Source organism: Loxodonta africana, chromosome 17, assembly GCF_030014295.1.
Source record: "Loxodonta africana isolate mLoxAfr1 chromosome 17, mLoxAfr1.hap2, whole genome shotgun sequence".
Lineage (NCBI taxonomy): Eukaryota > Metazoa > Chordata > Mammalia > Proboscidea > Elephantidae > Loxodonta > Loxodonta africana.
In genome coordinates, this window is record NC_087358.1 from 73945836 (window position 1) to 73969194 (window position 23359).

Genomic DNA, 23359 nt, shown 5'->3' on the forward strand with positions numbered 1-23359 from the left:
ACACTAGCCTGTGGCCAGCTATCAATTCTGACTCATGGCAACCCCATGTGTTAAAGAGCAGAACCGCTCCATAGGGTTTTCTTGGCTGCAATCATGGGGTCGCCATCAATCGGAATTGACTCAATGGCACAAGACAAGAATCTTTCTGGAAGCAGATTGCCAGGCCTCCCTTCTGCAGCACTGCTGGGTGGATTTGAACTGCCAATTAGTAGTCAAGCACGAACTGTCTGCACCAGCCAGGGACCTTTTCTACTGCAGCAGTGGTTCAATCACTGACAAGCAGCATCAGCATCACCTGGAAACCTGTGAGAAATGCCAATTCTCCACCCACTGAACTGGATGCTTTAGAGTGGGGCCCAGCAACCTGTGGTTTCTCAAGCCTCCCGGTGAAGAGAGCTGTTGAACGTTCAAACTCAAGCCATAAATTCTGGCCAAGCTCACAGTAATCTCAGACATTTTTCCAGGGCTATTTTACAGAGCTGCACAAAACTCATGCCAAGTGTCCTAGGTACGGTCATACCTACGTTCCCGGGTAAGGTACATACCTTTCTCAAGAGTTCACATACCCACAGACTTTGAAATGCACTAATTAGGACCTAAGAGTCTGGTTTATATCAGCTTGATAGCTGGAAGTCCTTCTGAGCCACTCAACCAGAGCCAACCAATCATGAAGAAACCAAACACCCCGTAGTCACCAATGAATTATCTTTCCCCCCCAAATTAAAGACTTCTCACTTAGCCAATCACTCAGAGCTTCTCGGTTAGCATTTTCCTCACTGTCTTTAAAAACCTTTCCTTCACTTTCTAAAAACGCTTCTCTACCAGCAGATTAATCATTCACTAAGCCCTGTTTAAAGGACCGTTTTCCCTACTCCACAAAGCCCTGGTATTTAGTGTGTTCCCAACCCACTGATGGTAAGAATCCCCAGGAGACAAGCCCCCATAGGATCTGCTTCCCGGCCTTATCCAAACATGGAATTTGCTTAGGTCTTACCTACACCTGCTAATATGGTTGAGGAGTCAGTCTTTTTAAAACTGCCCCAGGTAATTCTTACGCTTCGCTAAGTTTAGAAAACAGTGACTAAATCTTGCTGCCTAGAGGGCCCAATGTAGGAAGGCTTTATAAAAATCCTGGTGTGCCAAGAAAAAGTATTGTACACCCAAAACACAGGCTCTCACTAAACGTACAACAGCAGGGACACCTGCCTATGCTTTGCCCCTCCAATCGCTGTGGTCTTGGGCCCCTTGGGTTAACCTCCACCTTCCCTCAGTGGGATCGAGGTAGGGAAACCAGGGCGGAAGAGTCAGGGAGATTCTACACGCCTGCTTTCCCCAGGGGTGGGAGCTAACTCAAGCTCTTCATCGTGCAGAGTCCTGTGCAAGAGACCAGGAGGTGGCGACCACTGCCAGGGGACACCCCTTTGAAAAAAAGAAGCTGCCATGTTAGTCACCTAAATTCCGTGGGACAGGGCTGAGAGTCATGCCTCATACCACTCTCTGCAGCACTGGGCTCGGAGGAGGTTGTGCAGTTTTTCTAAATATGATGTGGGGTGAAGAGAAGGGAGCAGCCTCCCCTAGGAATTCTGCCTTGTGTCTTCGGTTCATGAAAATTTGCCCGGGGGCCTTAAACCAGTTGCTATCCAGTTGACTGTGACCCATGGCAACTCAATGTGTGTCAGAGTAGAACTATGCTCCATAGGGTTTCCAGTGGCTGATTTTTTGGAAGTAGATCCCCAGGCCTTTCTTCCAAGGCACCTGTGGGTGGACTGGAACTTACAATCTTTGTTAGCAGCCAAGTGCTTCAGTAACAGTGTGGGCAAAGTCTCCTAGAAGATGGATGGGCTGCATAGGAGGCTCACCTGCGGGTGTGGGTATTTTAAAATAAAATGCCAGTCTTGGGCCAGTGCGCACAAACTGAATCAGAATCTCCAGAGGTGGGGCCACAGCACTGGTATCTAAAGGTCCACTGTGATTCTGATCTGCAGACAGGGCAAAGAAGCACTACCTTAGCTCCCTAACTTGAAGATGAAAACTGGCGGGCGCGGCCTCCTCCATCCCTGGCTCCCCCGGGACCTGTCACCCCTGAAAACCACAACGAGGTGGAGGGCAGACTAGTCACCAAGTGTACACAGGGTGCACAGCCCGCACCAGCCCTAACGCCCCGTGGCTCGGAAGGCTCTAGCTGGAGCCACCGGTCACAGTCCAAACGGCGCATTTTATCAGTGAAAAATAAACACACTCAGTAAAGTAGTAAGGCTCGGCTGGCAGTTTAGAGCTAGCCGGCCAGACGCCGAAAGCAACAGCCGGAGCACGCTGGCAGGACGCTCCGTCAACTCCTGGCGACCAGAGGCTCCCGGGCCGCCGTACGTCAGCGGGGCGAGGCCTGGGCGAGAAGCCCCGCCCCGACATGACCCGCCCCCGAGATGGCCCCGCCTCCGGCATGGCCCCGCCCCTCTGGCTCACGCCAAGTGTGTGGGCTCGACGACCCGGGCGGCGGAGCCGACTCCCACCTGGGGGCTGTGGGATCGCGGGAGGCCACGAGCCCGCGGGCGCGTTCCCGCCAGCCCTGCCCGTCGCCCGGCGGGCCACTTGACAGCCCGGCCGGGCCCGGCCCACACCGTCTGCCGCTGCCCCCTCGCCGGGCCGTCTTACTTGGTGTGTTGGCGCGGCTCCCTGGCGAACCACACGGCGGGGCGGTAGAGGGACGTGGTGGGGCGCGGACACCCGCGGCCCTGAGCTCCCGCACCGCCCCCCCAACCCAGCACAGCCGCCGTCACCGCCCCTCGGGAGCCGCCGCGGTTACATCATCCGGGTTATGTAAGAGCCCCGGCTTCCCAGGGCGTTTCTCTACTGGGAATCCGGCAGGGTCTCCGAGCTGGTCCGTCTGCGCCGCAGCTGAGGACACCCCCCCGCAACCCTGGCTTTGAAGAACGCTTCTCCAGCCCCAGCCTCGGAGAATCTGGGGATGCGGCCCTGCTGTGGGTCCTCGAGGTCTGCGTGGAAATCGGGCGTTCAGTACATATTTGGGGCACACCTGCGTGCTGGGTATGTCGGGGATGCAAAGACGGCACCACAACGCACCTTCTAGAATTTGGTGACCCATAAAATCATGTGAACTAAAAAGGCTGAATGGTGCTATAAGGATTTCTCCATATAATGGGTTTTATGAAAAAGGGTTATTGTAATAACTAGCATTTTCTCAGTTCCTAGACACTTGATTTCACTGAATGCCCTAACTCAGCGGAGAGCACCGCCAGGGGCTATGAGCCTGGGTGGTAACGTCCACGACACGCTGGCGGGAGGCAGACCCGCTGAGTGGTAAGCCTGTCTCCAAAATCCAGACTTTTCCCTGGAGTCCTGAAAGTAGTGACGGTGCCAGAGAGACCCTGTATCTCCCCTCAATCTCCGCCAGCACCCCCCACCCCAGCCCAGATAAACAGTGAAGTAAAAAAGAGCATGGTAGCTGTGCTGACTCAGATCCCAACAGTGATGAGGCCCCCTTTCAACTCCCCTTTTGTAGGAGTCACGCAGCCCTTGTGCACCCCTTCCCACATCTGACCCCCATCACTATCACCAAGTCAGAGATAGGTAGGCCTTCCTGCTGCACTCTTTACCAGTCACTTGGTTCAGTTCTGTACGGTTTGCCCCCTTTCCCAGAGACTGGGCCACTCTTACATAAGACATGCTGAGCCCGGCTGGTTTGATGGCCTCATTGCCCAGGATATAGGATCACTACCTACCCCACCCCCAGTGGGTATGTTTTCATTTCAGAATAACTTTTGAAATAAATTTCTCCAGAACAGCTTGCCTCTCTGCACAGGGCTCTGAGGTTCCTCTGCATTGCCCTTATTCCTGACAGAGTGTTGAAAGGAAGTTTAAACAAGTGGCGTTTTGCAAAACCACCCAGCCTGGTGTGATTTTTAATGCCTGTCCGGCTTGGCTGGGAGAACATTTTAGATCCCCAGAGTTACACCGCTGTGCTTTCTACCCTTTGTTTTGTGTCAGTGATGAAAAAGGTGTCAATCTGCTCCGAATCCCTCTTTCCACCTCAGGAAATACGCTTTTGGCTCACAGAGAGGGCTTGAGAAATAGTTTTCAACCACAGAATCTATTGAGGGCTTCACAGCACCTTGAGGAAAAGGGGTGGGTGGAAACCCAGCTCTCTCAATTAGCTGCATGAGCCTGGGCATGGGCAGGCTTAGCAAAATGCCTGGCTTCATAAGAGGCGATAAAAAAAATCATCTCCTTCCTTCAGTTTTCTTCTCATTCCTTGCTCCTATTACAGTACAGCCATGCAGTGAATATTCAATACATGCTTGAGGTTTAGCCTAAAATATCCACTAGGTACCAGACTAAGACTAGGAAGAAAGGCCTGGCGATCTGTGTCTGAAAATAAGCTAATAAAAGCCCTATGGCTCACAATAGGATACTGTCTGATATAGTGCTGGAAGATGAGCCCCCAAGGTTGGAAGGCACTCAACAATGGACTCAAACCCAACCAAACCAAACCCACTGCTCTCGAGTCGATTCCAACTCATAGCAACCCTATAGAACAGAGTAGAACTGCCCCCACAGAGTTTCCAAGGAGCGCCTGGTGGATTCGAACTGCTGACTTTTTGGTTAGCAGCTGTAGCACTTAACCACTACACCACCAGGGTTTCCCAATGGACTCAAGCATACCAGTAATTGTGAAGATGGCACAGGACTGGGCAGTGTTTCATTCTGTTGTACATGGGGTCGCCATGAGCTGAGTGGACAGCAACTAGTAACAAGTACCTGTCTTTATACACTCTTCCCTAGGAGGCTTTACAGAAAGGCAACCCTCATCTCAAAAGGGGCTTCCACTCTTTCCTGGGAGATGAGTAACACAGAAAGAAAAAAAAAAGGGTGGTGTGGGGTTAATGGAAAAAGGCTCCAGTTAAATAAGAGTCAGCTGATCTGGATTCTGGTCCTGCCACTGACTCCCTGTGTGACCTCGTGACAGTGGTAATGTGCACCGAGGGCTTACTATGCGCCAAGCACCATGGATTCTCTCACTTAACTCTCACAATGACCCATAAGGTTGTTCTTGCTATTAGCCCCATTTTATAGATGAGTAAACTAAGACTTAGAAGGATAAAGTACCTTGCCTGGGGTCACAGTACATACATGGTAGAGCCCAGGCTGTGTGACCGGAGCCCTGACTCTCACCCACTGTACCATACCACCTCCTTCTGACAATGCTGTATGGGAGCAACTCACTTAGCTCCTTTGGGCCTCAGTTTTCTCATCTAAACAAAAAAGGGGTCAGACTAAGTGACGTGAGTCCCCTTCCAGCTCCGACCTTCTTTAATAAGAGAATTACATAAAGATGTTAAGTAAGTTCAGCCCAAGGTACTTTTAAGACTGACATCAAAGTGAGTGCAGCTGCTTCATTTCACAGGGGTAGAAAGCCTCTAAAGTATTTCTTATGTGTCCCAGGCTCCAATTTGCTGCTCAAAAAGCCAGACAAAGAAAGCATTCTCCAAAGCTTCCTTCCAGTTGATTTAGAGCACTGAAGCTCATTTTGACAAAACTGGATGGAGAAGCAGAAGGTATGGACTAAGAAATCTATGGTTTCCTGCACAACACAGACGCGTGATTGGAAGTCTGCATGTTTCTCTCTCTCTCTCTCTCACACACACACACACGCCAGTGTTCATATATTGCCTTCCACTGAAGCTCAGTACCAGTTTTTCCAGCCAAGTTGTCATGGCAACACCAGCTGCCAATGAGATCATGGAAGATGGGGTCATAATGGCAATGGTGCCTCAATATTTTACCTAGCAAAGCCACTTAGTTAATAGGATGAATAACCATAAATCCATAGGAAGCCCAGGCACAAGTCCGTGTCGGCACTTGGTGTGCAGTTGGGGGTGGGGAATAGAAATGAACAAGAAGGGAAAGGAATGAAAAGGAAGAGAGGCTGAGGAGGGGTGGGAAGGAGAGCTGTGTGCTGACCCTTGCTGGCCCTCATTGTGGACCATGAATAGGACCTGACCCTGTCTGTGTGTGGGTTAAGAAACTGGTCATCTTTAGTGACAAGAAGGAGGGGTGGGGGTGTGGTGGACTCCCAGCCTTAATCACAAAGGGCTTCTAAGAAAACCAAGGCAACTGTTTTGTGGTGTTCACAGTAGCGGAGGAGAGAAGCAGATGTACCTGGTAGACAACAACCTGGCCTCCCGTTCGGCGGCTCACACAGTCGCCCATTCTGTTCAGAAACACTTTTCTGGCTGCCTCCCTATATTCCTTGATGTCCATCAGCTCCTACAGACCAGTTGGCTGCTGCCCATCTGGACCAACTCCCTGAAGAGAAATCCATTGGAGTTAACTTTTATTTTCTGCTCAAAAGAATCCCAGTGGGTGCCTCTGGCTAAAACTCTGGGTAGCAGGGTGGGAGAGAGACTGTTACACTGAATACCGTCTGTCACTTTGGCTTTTGTGCCATGTGCATGAAGTACTTACTCAAAAATCACGAAGATCTGCTTTCTTTCCCCAGCCTGTTCCACCTCCAAGGACTGGACATGTTGGCAGTGAGTGGCCAAAGGTAGGGGCACTGGTGAAACCCGGGTCCCAGTCTCCATGTAACTGAGTTTTCAGGAAGTGGCTTCCTACAAACAGGGCTTCTGGTCTTAAACATGCATGGAATCTGTTCCTAGGGCTCTCGTTTCATGTCAGGCAGGTCCTGCCCGCCTTGTAGAAAGCAGCAGGTTTCCTCTGGTGGCGCTCAAGGGCAGGAGCAGAACATCAGCCTAGAGGATGCTCCGCGAGGCTGTGCAGCTCGCCCTCACCAGCGCCCCACAGACAACCTACCACCACCTTTGGCCTGGGAGAAGGGGCCCAGCACAACCCCTAGTGCAGCAGAGAAGGTGCAGACACCGTGCAGCACCATAGCAAGGCCGGGACAGACAGTCAGAAGACTGTGTTCAGCTCCGACTCCTCGCACTGGGGCACTCACCCCTCTGAGCCTCAGTGTGCCCTCAACAGGAAAGCATAGCTGAACAGTTCACACAGCAATATATTGTTGCTGTTAGCTGCCATCCAGTTGGCCCCTGGCTCATGGGAGCCCATGCACAGCAGAATAAAATGCTGCCTGGTCTTGCACCATGCCCATGAACTGTTACAGATGTGAGTGTTGTGATCTGTAGGGCTTTCATTGACTAACTTCCAGATGTAGATCACCAGGCCTTTCTTCCTAGTGCATCTTAGTTTGGAAGCTCTGCTGAAACCTGTTTGCCTCATAGCACACACAAGCCTCCACTGATGGGCGGTGGCTGTGCATGAGCAGCATTGGTCGGGGATTGAACCTGGGTCCTCTGCATGGGAGGTGAGCATTCCACCACTGAACCACCACTGTCTCACAGCAGAGTAGCAAGGATGAAATAAAAGGATTTATCTCATAACAGATGGTTATGCTCTACTTACTGTGCTCATGACAAATGAGGAAACTGAGGCACAGAGAATTTAAGTGGCAAGTCCAAGATCACACACATCTAGAAAGTAGCAGACTGGGATTCCAGTCAGTACTCTGGCTCCAGACTCCACATGCTTCACCTTTTTTTTTTTTTTTTTTAAGGATGGGGGACATATCCCATGGAGGCTTCTCCTTGATTTCTTCTTTTAGTCACTGCTGTGGGGATGGAAGCTTCCACTAGCATCCCCTCCCCTTTTTTTGGTTGGTTGATTTGTTCCTGTGTGTGGCTGGGTGACTTAAAAGTCCCTCTACCGTGACCCCAGCCCACATCTCTCCCCACCCCCTACACACACGGTCAGAGGCACTGAGAGAAGGAAGGCGTAACATTAAGACCTGCAGGCAGCTAAGACAGCTTGGGCTTTGAGCCTGTGAGTGTATGGGCCCATTCCGTATGCGTGGAACAACCAGATGGCGGTGCGCTTGCAACTATTTCATATTAGGTGACTTGGTCATTCTGGGGAGATGTGGGAGGACTAAGGAATACTGATATTATTTTTATGTTTTTAAATATATTTTATAATTTCTGTGATGTTCAGGTGCTGCCTCCATTTTATATCTGTTGCCTAATGTATCCTAATTATACACACACATAAGATATTGAAAGGATAAATAGGAATTACTGTTGTTCGTTGCCATGGAGTTAGCTCCCTCGCATGGTGGCCCCATGTACAACAGAACAAAACGTTGCCTGATCCTGCACCATTTTCATGACCATTGTTATGCTCGAGTCCATGGTAGTGTCTGCTGTGTATTCTGAGTGTCTTCCAACCTAGGGACTCATTTTCCAGCACTATATGGACAATATTGTGATCCATAGGGTTTTCATTGGCTAGATCACCGGGCCTTTCTTCCTAGTCTGTTTTAGTCTGGAATCTCTGCTGAAACCTGTCCACCATGGGTGACCTTGCTGGTATTTGAAAGACTGGTGGCATAGTTTCCAGCATCATAGCGTCGTGCAAACCACCACAGTACGACACACTGAGAGGCGGGTGGTGGGAACAGATGTCAGGCGTGAGGTTTTACTGATGTGCACAGGCGCATTCCTGGGAACTCCGAAGGATGACAGACAGCCTAATATGCTTCTCTTCTCTCAGGAGCTTCCATTCGCTGTTGAGGACGGTGGAGCTTCCCTCCAGTCAGTCGCATCACCTTATCCAAGAGCCTCTGCAACTAATTCCATGGGGGGCTTGGTACAGCCAGAGGTTTATTTCATTAAGCACATGAGGGAGAATGACAAATATTTTCTCAAACTGAGCTCTCAATTATTCGTGTGGCAAAATAAATTTCAGATGATTGGGTTTTCAATTTTGATTCACAGAAGCGATCAAACATGTTCACAGCAGAGAATGTGCCTACTTATGTGAGTCTTAGAATATTGGCCATTTGTGAGGCAGATACCTCTTTGCACTGGTAATAAAAAGGCATCCGTGATATATGTCATGGATTGAATTGTGTCCCCCCCAAAATATGTGTCAACTTAGTTAGGCCATGATTCCCAGTATTGTGTGGTTGTCCTCCATTTTGTGATTGATGTAATTTTCCTAAGTGTCGTAAATCCTAATCTCTGCCTATGGTTAATGAGGCAAGATTAGATTATGTTAAAGAGGATTAGGGTGGGATGTAACACCCTTACTCGGGTCACATCCCTGATCCAGTGTAAAGGGAGTTTCCCTGGGGTGTGGCCTGCATCACCTTTTATCCTACAAGAGATAAAAGGAAAGAGAAGCAAGCAGAGAATTGGGGACCTCATACCAGCAAGAAAACAGTGCCAGAAGCAGAGCACGTCCTTTGGACCCAGGGTCCCTATGACTGAGAAGCTCCTAGACCAGAGGAAGATTGATGACAAGGACCTTCCTTCGGAGCCAATAGAGAGAGAAACCCTTCCCCTGGAGCTGATGTCCTGAATTTGGTTTGGCCTACTAGATTGTGCGGCCAGAATGCTCCCTAGAGGCAAGGATGGCGAGACTGCATCTTACATACTTTGGATATGTTGTCAGGAGGGATGAGTCCCTGGAGAAGGACATCATGCTTGGCAGAGTACAAGATCAGTGGAAAAGAGGAAGACCCTCAGCGAGGTGGACTGAGACAGTGGCTGCAACAATGAGCTCAAGCATAACAACGATTGTAAGGATGGCGCAGGACGGGACAGTGTTTCGTTCTGTTGTGCACAGGGTCGCTACGAGTCGGAACTGGCTCGACGGCACCTAACAGCAACAACAACTAGATTGTGAGAGAATAAACTTCTGTTTGTTGAAAGCATCCACTTGTGGTATTTCTGTTATAGCAGCACTAAATGACTAAGACAATATATTAAGTGGAAAAAAAGCAGGTTTCAAAATAATATGAATAGTCTGATATATAAAAATACTTAAATATACATAGACATGTGCTGGAAGCTATTAAAAATGAAGACTGGTTACCTTTCAGGGAACAGAAGTAGGAGTTGGGGTAGGTTTGAACTCTTCTACATTTTACTTTGTACTCTTTGATACTATTTGAATTTTTAGCCATAGCATGAATCACTTTTATAATAAAAATAAAGTTTTGAGATATTCATTTTAGGAAAACAGACGGGTTGTAAGAGGGAGCGTCTAGTGATTCATATCATGTTTCCAACTGTGGAGAAATACCGTCTCAGGTCGGGCCTCTTGGAGGTGTAGCCTGAGGTGGGCTTCAAGTGAGGTGATTCACTGAGGCAGTGGTCTCAGAAGAAACCAGAATGAGAGGAGGGAAGCAGGGCAGGAAAAGGGAAGAAGCTGAGAAAGGATTTTGTTACGGATTAAATTGTGTCCCCCCAAAATGTATGCTGGAGTCCTAAGCCCTACACCTGTGGATGTAATCCTGTTTGGAAGCAGGGTGTGTGCTAAACCTAAACCCTTCTAAGTTACATGTAGGGCAGCGTAGGCAGAGAGGCGCACACCCAGGGTAAGGCAGACACCACCTGAGGATTGTCAAGGAACCCAGGAATGCCCAGGCTACCGACAAGTAGGGAATCCACATGGCTGAGACCCTGTTTTGGACTTCTGGCCTCTAGAACTGTGAGAAAATAAGCTTCTGTTCCTTAAAGCCATCCACGTGTGGTATTTGTGTTACAGCAGCACTAGGAGACTAAGCACAGATGTGGTTTCAGATGAAGTGTAGCCTCCGTCTGACCCCACGAGAAGCACTGGCGCATGAGAGCGCCACAGAGTTTGATGTGCCCTGAGTTACCCCTCCTTGCCCATACTCAGTCATTAGCTATGGGTACCAGGGTTGGGTGGGAGGAGGGTGGTAACTCACACAGATTTCCTGGCAAGCTGGCTCTAACCAACCAAGGCCAGGCCTCCAGGAAAGGCTGCAGGTGTCAGCCATTAGGGCAACACCTGCTGCAGCTGGGGACAGTCCCACTTGGCGGGCAGAAGAGGTCCCAGGGGAATCCAGGTGGGGCTTCAAGCCTTTTCCCCAATCAGTTGGGAATTGAACTGAAGCTGGCTGCCTTGTAAACAAACTTATAAACTGTAAACAGATTTGTGAAATGCCTTTTTTTTTTTTCCTGGGTAATGGAAATCCATGAGCTATAAACCATTTTAAAAGCTGAAATAGTCAAATGAAGAAAGAAGGAGTACAAACATAATTGTTTGGAAGAGTCCAACCAGACTAAAAAAAATCTTGGAATTGTGGGGAAATCATTAAAGGCCTGAGGAGAGGAGCTGCTTCCGGGGCAGTGCTGCTCACGCAGGAGGTGGCCAGTGGCCATTGATGGTGGTGGAGAAGGCAATAAGTTCACGGGCAATGCAAATCTTAGAGTAGGTTATATCTCACTTCCTGTTTTGGTTGTTGAGAAAGCTCAAGGCCTGATCTGAACCCAGGGTGTTGGCTCAGCAAAAGGAATATGGCTAATAAAGGCAGGGGTTGATCTAGGAGGGACCTTTGGAGCCATGAAACTTTTTAGGAGGCTTATAAGAAGAGATCAAGTGTCTGCTGCTGTTGTTGTTAGTTCCACAGAGTTGGCTCTAACTCATGATGACCTTGTATAGGATGGAAGGAAACACTGCTGGGTCCTGTGCCAGCTTCACGGTCATGATACATGTGTAAAAGCCCTCAGCACAGTGCCGGCTACAGGACAAGCACACAGAAGGGACAATTTGCCTTTCCTTTGCCTGTGAAGCTGAGCTTTGCTTCCGTGCAATACAGTAAGAAAGTTCCAACTTTAAAAGGTGAATGGGCTAACAAAGGAGATGTTCTTTTATATATATATATATAATTTTTATTGTCCTTTAACTGAAGGTTTACAAATCAAGTCAGTCTCTCACATAAAAGCCCATATACACCTTGCTACACACTCCCAATTATGCTCACCCTAATGAGACAGCCTGCTCTCTCCCTCCACTCTCTCTTTTCGTGTCCTTTCACCAGCTTCTAACCCCCTCCACCCTCTCATCTCCCCTCCAGGCAGGAGATTCCAACATAGTCTCAAGTGTCCTCCTGATCCAAGAAGCTCACTCCTCACCAGCATCCCTCTCCAACCCATCGTCCAGTCCAATCCATGTCTGAAGAGTTGGCTTCGGGAATGGCTCCTGTCCTGGGCCAACAGAAGGTCTAGGGGCCATGACCACCGGGTCCTTCTAGTCTTAGTCAGACCATTAAGTCTGGTCTTATGAGAATTTGGGGTCTGCATCCCACTGCTCTCCTGCTCCCTCAGGAGTTCTCTGTTGTGTTCCCTGACAGGGCAGTCATCAGTTGTAGCCGGGCACCATCTAGTTCTTCTGGTCTCAGGATGATGTAGTCTCTGGTTCATGTGGCACTTTCTGTGTCTCGGGCTTGTAATCGCCTTGTGTCCTTGGTGTCCCTCATTGTCCTTTGATCCAGGTGGGTTGAGACCAATTGATGCATCTTAGATGGCTAAAGATGTTCTTGAGATAAAACAGAAAATATATTTGAAAAAGACCCCCCTCCTATTTCTAGAAGTAGCAAAATGCAGTCTCCCAAGATAGCTAAGATACCTCGGCTGCTATAAAGACATCAGGCTGGCCTGACATGTGAAAATACTGAAATTCAATCTCTACAAAAGAGAGATTTGTTTTCTTCTCAGCTGTGCACTCATAAAAAGAAATATTGCCACTAGAACCAATAAGAAGGATTGTCTGTTAATTCCTTTTTTTAGCATCTCTACCACCGACTCATCTACCCACCTGAGGATTATAACTTTTGTGGAGCAAACTTTACCTCCAGCAGGCCCCTGATGGTTCTCATGTCTGTGGACTGAGTCTGCACCCTGAGAAGCCCACAGGAAGAAAGAACAAGCAAAGCAGCTGAGGGCTGGAGGTTTATCTTCCCCCAGGGTATTCAAGGAAGGCACTGAAGAACAAATTGTACCGAGTTTATTTCATCAACACTGAAGAATGCCCATAAAGAAATGAAGCTCCAGACTCAGAGTTACACAAAACTCAAAGTTACCGACCCCTTTGCATCTTCTCATGCTCAAACAAATGGAAACGACATGTGATACTAGAAGTGGCATTATATTACCCTCACGGTCACAATGTAGATGAAATGACCTGGGTGAGTCTATGCTCATGTGTGTTCTGAGTGCACACATGTGGCCCTTGGACCCAGGGGTGCAGGGTCAGAAGCTCTGGGGCTGTGATTCTGTATTTTAAACAACAAACCAAAAACCAAACCCACTGCGGCTGAGTTAATTCCAACTCATAGTGACCGTATAGGGCAGAGCAGAACTGCCCCATAGGATTTCCAAGGCTGTGATCTTTACAGAAGAAGACTGCCACATCTTTCTCCCATGGACCAGCTGGTGGGTTCAACAAGCCTGCCTTTCAGTTCACATCTGAGTGCTTAACCACTGCGCCACCAGGGCTTTTTATTTTCAACAAACCTTCAAGTAATTCTCCTAGCTCCCTGAGCTCTGAGAACCACTGGTGTGGCTGAACCCAGTGAAATGGCTCCATTTTTGCGACTTTCACCTGGCATATCTATAAAAGCCAGTTGTTGTCCAGTCGACTCTGACTTATGGCAGCGCATGTGTGTCACAGTAGAACTGTGTTCCATAGGGTTTTCAATGGCTGATTTTTCTGAAGTAGATCACCAGGACTTTCGTCCGAGCCACCTCTGGGTGGACTTGAATCTCCAACCCTTCAGTTAGCAGCCAAGAACATGAACTGATTGCACTACGCAGGGACTCCTGTCACATCTACAGATCCAGTCAAAGAATGGGAACAGGGTGATTTTCCACACGATGCCCAACATAGCAAATAAAGTTAAATGGCTTCAATGTGTAATTTATCTTGGCTGCAGTCTTTTCTCAGATGGGAGCAACTGAGTATCCCTTCCAGCCATAAGGATCCATTCCCTTGAGGTTTCACCACATCTGGAAGAGGTATCACCATGCTCATTTCCCCCAGAATACCACAGTCGGAAGATGTCCCTACCAAGGACGATGGCCACCTCTTCACCTCAGCCTTGGCAAGGCAGTTTCATCCCCCGGGTGTATGCAGCCCACTGACATGAGTGCAGAACCCTGTGGGGCCTCCTACAAGCATTTTCCATCAAGAACTCAAACCAAAAAAATCAAACCTGTTGTCATGGAGTAGATTCCAACTTACAGTGAGCTCATGTGTGTCAGAGTAGAGCTGCGCTCCAGAGGGTTTTCAGTGGCTATGGTCTTTCAGATGTAGAACACGAGGCCTTTCTTCTGAGGCACCTCTGGGTGGGTTAGTAGTTGAGCACTTAACCATTTGCACCACCTAGGGACTCAATCAAAGAAGCCCCGCTGAGGGAAATGATACTGATCACTCAAAGTGCAGACAGCCTGTTACAGACTGACTTGTGTCCCCAAAAATATGTGTTGTAAATCCTAACTCCAAAACCTGTGGGTGTAATCCCATTTGGGGTTGGGTTTTCTTTGTTATGTTAATGAGGCCATGTCAGTGTAGAGTATATTTTAAGCCAATTACCTTTAAGATATAAGAAGAGATGGGGAAGACAGATGCCACTCCACATGAAGCTCACCAACGAACTGAGGAGCAGAAGCTGAAAAGAGACAAGGGCCTTCCCCAGAGCTGACAGAGAGAAAGCCTTCCCCCAGAGCTGGTGCCCTGAATTTGGACTTCCAGCCTCCTAAACTGTGAGAAAATTTATGTGTTTATTAAAGGCGCCCACTTGTGGTATTTCTGTTACAGCAGCACTGGGTAACTAAGACACAGTCCATCGCTCCCTAGACAGTCCAGGAGACATCTCTGGATTAAGCCAGGCCTGCAGAGAACCACAGTCTGGGCCATTTGCCTTGGCTCCGAAACTTCTTCCCCTTAAGTATGCCTCCTCATAACCATCTCACCATCCATGGAGGGAGGCTCTAGTGAATGACTGTGCAAAGCCTGCTCATGTATTTTGTACAGCACGCTCAGATGTCACCCCCTGAGTCACAGAGACCCCTCTTGGGTGAAGCACATGGCCTTCTCAGGCGGACTTTGGCTGTGTTTCTCCAGAAGGGGCATACTTTTACTCTATGGAAAACGTGCTACTCCTAGCTGTTCATCTTTTCCTGACTGCTTTGGTGGCAAAGAAGCTCAAAGCCAACATTTTACTTCAGGTTTTAGCAATTGTTTAGGATCTCCGAGCCAGCTTCTCTGTTGCAGTGGGATGGGGTACATCTAAGAATGAGCACACTTCTCCGAATCTCTCTGGGCCAAGAATCAAATGTTTTGGTATAGGAACAAAAGAAAACTTGAGATCCTCTGCCTTCTAACCATCATAGCTTTTCCTATGATTCTATTTTTGTTGTAAAAAATATATATATAATGCATTTGCCAAATCAACAGTTTTCACCTGTACAGGTCAGTGACACCAATTATATTATCATGCCGCGCAGCAATACCTGAGTAGTCTGCTGCCAAGTTCCCAGTCTCCATAAACAGCCACTCTCCTCCCCCCCCAGTCTGCTGCCAAGTTCTCTATCTCCATAAACAGCCACTCTCCCCCCCCAGTCTGCTGCCAAGTTCCCCATCTCCATAAACAGCCACTCTCCCCCTCTAGTCTGCTGCCAAGTTCTCCATCTCCATAAACAGCCACTCTCCCCCCACCCCCGAGTCTGGTGTCAAGTTCTCCATCTCCATAAACAGCCACTCTCCTCCCCCCCAGTCTGCTGCCAAGTTCTCCATCTCCATAAACAGCCACTCTCCCCCCCCAGTCTGCTGCCAAGTTCCCCATCTCCATAAACATTCACTCTCCCCCCCAAGTCTGCTGCCAAGTTCCCCATCTCCATGAACAGCCACTCTCCTCCCCCCACTCCTCCCCCTGGCAGTTCTCCATCTCCATAAACAGCCACTCTCCTCCCGCCTAATTTTTTCCTCCCGCCTAGTCTGCTGCCAAGTTCTCCATCTCCATAAACAGCCACTCTCCCCCCCCCAGTCTGCTGCCAAGTTCCCCACCTCCATAAACAGCCACTCTCCGCCCCAGTCTGCTGCCAAGTTCTGCATCTCCATGAACAGCCACTCTCCTCCCTCCTAGTCTGCTGCCAAGTTCCCCATCTCCATAAACAGCCACTCTCCCTCGCCAGTCTGCTGCCAAGTTCTCCATCTCCATAAACAGCCACTCTCCTCCCCCCAGTCTGCTGCCAAGTTCTCCATCTCCATAAACAGCCACTCTCCTCCCCCCTACTCTGCTGCCAAGTTCTCCATCTCCATAAACAGCCACTCTCCTCCCCCTCCAGTCTGCTGCCAAGTTCTCCATCTCCATAAACAGCCACTCTCCTCCCCCTCCAGTCTGCTGCCAAGTTCTCCATCTCCATGAACATCCACTCTCCTCCCCCCGCCCAGTCTGCTGCCAAGTTCTCCATCTCCATGAACATCCACTCTCCTCCTCTCCCGCCAGTCTGCTGCCAAGTTCCCCATCTCCATAAACAGCCACTCTCCTCCCCGCAGTCTGCTGCCAAGTTCTCCATCTCCATAAACAGCCACTCTCCTCCCCGCCCCACTCCTCCCCCTGGTCACCACTAATAAGCTTTGGCCTCTACGCATTTGCCTATTCTGGATATTTCATATCAATGGGATCATACAACATTTGTCCTTTTGTGAGTGATTTACTTCACTCAGCATAACATTTTCAAGTTCATCCACGTTGTAGCAATGTATCAGGACTTCCTTCCTCTTAATGACTGAGTAATATTCCACTGTATGTGTGGACCACATTTTATTTATCCATTCATCTGTTGATTAATATTTTGATTGTTTCCACCTACAGGTCTGTTTTTAACTATATATTTTCCTTGCCTTTTTTCTTATATTTCTTATATTCTTATATCTAAAGTTCCTTCACACTTGTTGTGGAATAAGATATAAAAAAAAAAAATGTAAAGAGAGAAAGAAAGGAGGGAAAGAAAATTCTTTTACCACGCCATTTCTGGGGAAGGGATTATCTTGCCACTTTTACTGGCATACATATTTGATAAGTCACCACCTATACTGAGACACGGATTTCTGCAGCACTCAAGGATATCCATACCTATCAGAAACTGGGCCTTTGGGGCCCAGCCACTGATGTACCCAAAGCACTAGCCAATATCCGCAGTCTGCTAACAGGCATGGTTTTTCACCACTCTTTCCACCTCTGCAAGGCCCCAGGACCGGAGCTTCAGAGGCAGTCTCAGGGAGTAGTGCTGGCCCCTGGGCTCCGTCTTCCACACCCATATGCCAGGAGGAGAGAGTGGAGGGGAAGCAGGTGTGAAGCCACCACTTCTCATGTTCCCCTGTTGCAGACTCCCCCACATTTGTCACTCACGAGGCCACCAGCCAAGTGTCTTGGCAACGCTGTTAGTTGAGGACAGCCACTGGGGCGTGAGTGGGAGAGCCTCCATTAGCTCGCCAGAACCCCGGAGCCACCTCCCAGGGGCTGTAGGGTTGGAGCTGTCACATCGCGGCGCGGCTCCCATGCCTCAGGCAGGCCCGGGTCTTCAACGCCAGCGCTCTTTAAGGAGTCTGGATGCAGCCTCAGAGTCATTCCTAACACAGCGTAGTCGTGACTGAAGCTGGACTGGAGAACAAAGCTGTTTGCCATCTCGTCCACAGCATGCCTGAGCCAGGGGAGCCTGCTCATTCTCCTCCACCTGTGCGGAGTCTGGGGTTTGCTGACCTGCCTATCTAGGCTTGACTTCCTGTCTTTTAGGCTGGAGCCTGAGCTCAGGACGTAGCGTCGGGGCTTTACGGGAGGTGCTAGTTGACGTGTGGCCTGGGTTGATTTAGAAACGAGTCCTGTTGGTTTCCAGTGTTGTTCATTTGTGTCCTAACATTAGCTGAGTGACTGAGAAGTCGTCTGAGGAAAGGAAGGTGGGAACGGGAGTCCACAGCCCCCTTGCCTGCCCCAACGTCTGAGCTCGCAGACTCCCCCCGGGCCCCCACTCTGCGTGGTCGGGGGTGGGCGGGCGCGGCAGAACCCAGCCAAGCGTCCCGGGGGCGGCGGGGGCAGGGGCCGCGAGCTGCTCGCCCACCAGGTCTTCTGCCTCCGCCCCAAGGGAACTTAGGAAAGGCAACCGCGTGGAGAGCGGGGGCGGGATCGGGCTTTCCCCACTTCGCCCAACAGAGGGCGCGACGAGCCCCTTCTCCTTACCTGGGAGGACAACGCGACCAAACAAACGCGACTCCCGGTGGCGATGCCTGGGGCCTGCCTACAAAATCAAACGGGAAGTCTCCGCGGGACTCACGAGTCCTTTTCTCTTAAAGCCACACAGGGAAGTGAGCTACTCAGTCTGAGCTGACACGTCTGGTTAAGGGAGGCGCCTCACGTGGAGGGCCACTCGGATGGGTTTGATTATTAAGCACCAGGAAATAAGCAGCTCAGCGCCGTGCAAATATGCAGACTAGGGAGGCTGCGCATGTGTCCCAGCTAGGAGCACAAGGACGCTGGCGCCACGCTGCTCAGGCACTGCTCCTAGGGACACCCAGGGCGGCATTCTGCCTCTAGGACTCTAAAGCATGGGGCCTTTTGTGGAGAGGCTGACTCACGGAGGGACTCAGTCCCCCAGTCGCCAGGAGGTCCCCCTCACATACTCCACAGCACAGCCTCGCCTGGGGTCCAAGCAGACTATCCCCAGCCCACCGATGGGGAGAGGGGATTGCGCTAGTGGTCGCTGTTTGGTGTCCTCCTAGACTTCCAGACCAATGGATTTACAAAAGGCTTGCAAACCTTCACCTGTCCTAGTGTAGAGGAGCATTTAAACTCAGAGACCAAAAAGCACCTACATAGATGACACCTCAGTTCATGCAACCTGACACCAAGCACACAAAGCTGGTTTATGTCACACACAAAACTGGTTTATGCCCACAGCTATCAGCAAATCACAGAGACAGGCACACATACCTAGGGAACGAAGCAGACTCAAGCCAAGCAAACCATCTGCAGGAGCCCTGCCTGAGCACAGTGTGACGGGACCACTCCCCCTGCCATGCTAGGCTGGCAGGCCACTCCAGCCCCAAGGGGATTTACTTCCTTGTCCTTGGATGCCCCCACCAATCAGACCAAATCCACCTGATTTGGGGTGGGGAAGGGCTGCTCTAACTTTCTCCAAAAGCAGCTGGAGTTATTAAAAGAGCATCTTCCTCCTTATCATAGTAAAAGCCATCATTTATTGGATACAGAGGTGCATTGGAAGAAAGGCCTGGCAATCTACTTCAGAAAAACCAGCCATGGGAAACAGTTTTACTCTGACACATAGTTACCATGAGCCAGGTGCTATGAATAAATACACTGAACGTGGTTCTTACACCAACACTGCGGGGTAGGTTTTATTATCCCCATTTTACAGATGAGGAAGCTGAGGTTCAGAGAAATTGAGGGCCTCATCCAAGGCCACTGGCAAGTAAAGCTACAATTTGTCTTCTATGAAAGTCCATGCTCTTTCTATGACGGTGCCCACGGCTGTGGCTGAATCACACCCCTGCAGCAGCAGCAGCAACACCAAAACCCCTGGGTGTTCTTTACCCTGTAAGTCGTTGGAACTGCACCCTGATTTGAAAGGGTCTCCCATTCTTTGCCTCTTTCACCTCATCCCTCAAAAAAAGAAACAATGCCTTTGAAAAGTCTTAGGTATAAAATTCCCCCTATGAAAAAAGCCAAAGTGCCTTTCCCAGGCCCAGGCAGGCAGGGAGTTTCTTTAGTGTTCTAGATTGTTCAGTGCCTTTGGTGGTTTCAGAAATGCCTGCAGGAAGGATTTGGTTGCCTTTACAGCATGCCCTCTTCCTGAGTTGGGTTGTATGTATGTATGTGTGTGCTTATATACGTGTGTGTATGTGTGTGTGTGCCTGTGTATAGATGTGTGTGTGTGCATATATGTGTATGTGTGTGCAAATGTGTGTCTGTGTGTATGCTGTGTGCGCATGTCTGTGCATGTATATGTGTGTGTACATGCATGTGTGTGCGTGTGTGTGTACATTTGTGTGTCTCTGTGTGTGTAGGTGTATGTGTGTGCATGCCAGAGTGGGGGCTCTCAGTCTTCATCAACGGCGACCCTCTACTTGTAGCACAGGGGGACACAACTGCTGCACAGCACGAGTAGGACCAGCATGGTGTGACTGAGCACAAGGACCCCTACCGCAAAGAGGTACAGGGTTTTGTCACAGTAATCCTGTGGCTGCTGGAAAGGGGGGATAAAATCAGGCAGGTAAACAGAAAAGACCCAGTAATTTCCCAGGATGAACCAGAGGAAGGGGAAAAGGCTGAGGGTGAGGTGCGTGTCGTACTTGTGCGTGTTCTGCCTCCAGGGATATTTGTCATCGTCGTCTTCGTTAATCACCACAGCCTTGGACAGAAGCCACCTCATCCTGGTGGAGTCGTACAGCAGGAGAGACACCTGGGGTGTGGTGGGAGGTGAGGGGCCAGAGGGCAAAGCAGCAAAGAGGAGGGAGGAGAGAGAGAGAGATTACGAACGGTGCACACACTAGATTTAGAAATGTTGCCAAGGAGGGAAATTTAATTTTGAGGAATTAGAGCTGTCAAGGATGAAGGCACAAATCCACAGCCAGCATCCTCGGTGGCATTTCTCTGTTACACGGTTGAGTTGGTTTGGACAAGGGACTGGTTGACTTAAACTCATCTATGAACCCAAAGTTGCACTGTTATTGTGGTTCACTTCAGTGTCCTTGAGGCCAGTTCCTCCACCTCCTTGGCTCCAGTGACCTGCTCCCCACATTCTTTGTGGCCACCTCCCCCTATGACCACACCCTGGACCTGGCCATCAGCTGGGAGTGCTCTACCTCCTCCACCCCACCCGTGACTGCTAGAGCCTACCTATCCAGCTTCCTCATCCCTCATGCCTCCAGGAACACTCGCTGGACCTCTCTGGGCTGGGCTAGGAATCTTTTGGGTTTCTGTAAGTTTCTGTGTGTATCTCTATCATTCCTTTACCACAGTGTACAGCAAAGATCTGCTTATGGGCCTCTTGCCAAAGGGACTGGAGCTCCAGTAAGATAAGGGCTAAAAATTGACCTTTGGGCTTGGAAAGAGTGAGGCCACTGGTGACCTTGATAAGGGCGGTTTCAGCAGAGTTATAGTATAGGGTGGCCAGGTTGCAGAGGAGCAAATGGAAGGGGTGGGGAAGTCAGGGCAGACAGCTCTTAAGAAACGTTGGCGGGGGCGGGGGAGGCAACCTAAAGGTTGGGAGAAAAATTTTGGAGAACCATATATCAGATAAGGGCCTAATATCCAAATATATATATAACTTCTACAACTCAACAACAAAAAGACAAACAACCCAATAAAAAAAATGGGCAACCAAAAAAAAAAAAAACCCAGTGCCGTCCAGTCAATTCCAACTCATAGCAACCTTATAGGACAGAGTAGAACTGCCCCATGGAGTTTCCAAGGAGTGCCTAGCGGATTCGAACTGCTGGCCCTTTGGTTAGCACCCGTAGCACTTAACCACTACGCCACCAGGGTTTCCAAAAATGGGCAAAGGACTTGGATATTTCACCAAAGAAAACATTCAAATGGCCACCAAACACATGAAAAGGTGCTCAGCATCATTAGCCATCAGAGAAATGCAAAGCAAAACCACAATGAGATGTCACTTGACCCCCATTAGACGAGCAATGATTTAAAAAAAAAAACCCGTGTTGGAGGGGTTGTGGAGACACTGGAACCCTTATCCGTTGCTGGTGAGAATGTAAAACGGTACAAGCGTTGTGGAAAACAGTTTGACGGTTCCTCAAAAAGCTGAACGTAGAACTACCACGTGACCCAGCAATCCCACTCCTAGGTATATACGCAGCACCACCAAAAGCAGGGATGCAAACAAGCCAGTGTACATTGCAGCACTTTTCACAACAGCTGAAAGGTGGAAACAACCTAAATGGCCATCAACAGATGACTGGATAAGCCAATGTGGTAGATATACACGAGGGAACGTGACGCAGCCATAAGGAGAAATGAAGTTATGACACATGCCACAGCATGAACGAGCCTGAAAACATGCTGCTGAGGGAAATCAGTCAGACACAAAAGGACCAATACTGGGTGGTCTCGTGTGTGTGAGATAAGCAAATATATGTATAAAGAAACCAGAGATCATTAATGGTCGCCAGCGGTAGGAAGGAGGGGGAAAAGGGGAGTATTTGTTTGAGAGGCATCAAGTTTATGTTAATAATGTTAATAGTGGTGGAATGTTTTGGAAAAAAGTAGCGACAATGGTGGCACAACATGAAAAAGGTGATCGATGTCACTGAATCGTAAATGTGGAAGCTGTCCTCGCAAATGTTTTGGTGTATATTTTCTCACTACAAGAAAAAAAAAAGTGAAAAACTAAGTAAAAGAAAGAAGCCTGGGTGAGAAAGGAGAAAGGCTCGGGGTGTTTCTGTGTGAGGAGAGGCCTCAGCGAATGTGCCTGAGTAGTGAAGGCCATGACTACTGAAGCAGTCCCCCTTCGCGCCCCAGGTACCAGGTGTGGGCAGTTAGGGTAGCTGGGCTTCAGCCCTCATGTGCCTCCTGGAGGGGTAGGGCACACGCACTCATGTGTGGTGTGTGAGTGTGTGTGTTTGAGAGACAGTACCATGTTTTACACAAATAACTTGAGCCTTCTGTGTTTGTTTGCCGGCTGTGCCCTCCTCCCACCCCCAGGTATTTTCATAAGCGAATACGCTAATTTTTTTATACCAATATGTGGAAGAGGATTGGCATGGCTTGTAAGGGTACCTCTAGGAGGGAGGGCATGGTCGGCAAACAAACTCAGAAGGCGCACATTATTTGTGTAAAATATGGTATGTGTGTGTGTGAGAGTATATGTGTGTGCGTGTCTGTGAGTATGTGTGTGTGCATGCACATGTATGTGTATGTGTGTGGCGCGCACCCAGGTGCTCACTCAGGCATGTCCGTGGTGTCCCCAGCTCCCTCCTACTGGTCCAGATTCCCAGGCTCTGGGTAGCAGTATGTAAAGATTAAGGAAGTCCTATCTGTTCTCAGCCAGAGGAAGCCTCCACCTGGGAACACTTCCCCTGCCCCACCCCCTCCCCGCAGTTTCTCTCTCTCTCTCTCTCACACACACACACACACACACACACCTCATGACTCGTTCTCTCCCTACCACCTTCACATCCCGCCACCGCTCCCCCCGCCCCGCCCGGTACTGTTTGCCCCCTCATCCTGTTGTACAACTGAGACTGGATAGGGGGTGAGATGGACAGACTTTCCTTCTGTTGGCACAGTACATTTCCATCCACGTATATTGGGACCTGGTCCCGATGCTAATGACCCCTCTCCTTGTGAGGCCCCCCCAGCAGGCTTTCCCACTGCTACCCTGAGGCCCCTCTACAGGCGGCTCCCCCACCCAGCCCCGCCCAGCCTGTTGTCTCTTCTCCAGAACGTTTGCTCCACTCCCCATCCCCAGGGCCCAGG

General features: G+C 49.6%; 1 protein-coding gene across 5 annotated transcripts in view; it reads right to left on the reverse strand.

Annotated features, from left to right (window-relative positions):
• Window positions 1-2622: 2622 nt before the first annotated feature.
• TMEM272 (transmembrane protein 272) overlaps window positions 2623-23359 on the reverse strand; it is a 61169-nt gene continuing 40432 nt past the window's right edge. For 3 of the 5 annotated variants that reach the window (XR_010318220.1, XR_010318219.1, XR_010318217.1), the window contains 2 exons: window positions 14089-14229; window positions 2624-12384 (listed from right to left, as the gene is read on the reverse strand). Coding sequence is in view for 1 of the 5 variants with exons in the window: in XM_064270181.1 (XP_064126251.1) it covers window positions 19986-20324 (339 nt within the window). In the remaining 4 variants the exon portion in view is untranslated. Of the gene's footprint in view, window positions 12385-14088; window positions 14230-18085; window positions 20325-23359 lie in introns of all 5 variants that reach the window. The other 2 variants (XM_064270181.1, XR_010318218.1) reach the window with 2 other exon arrangements.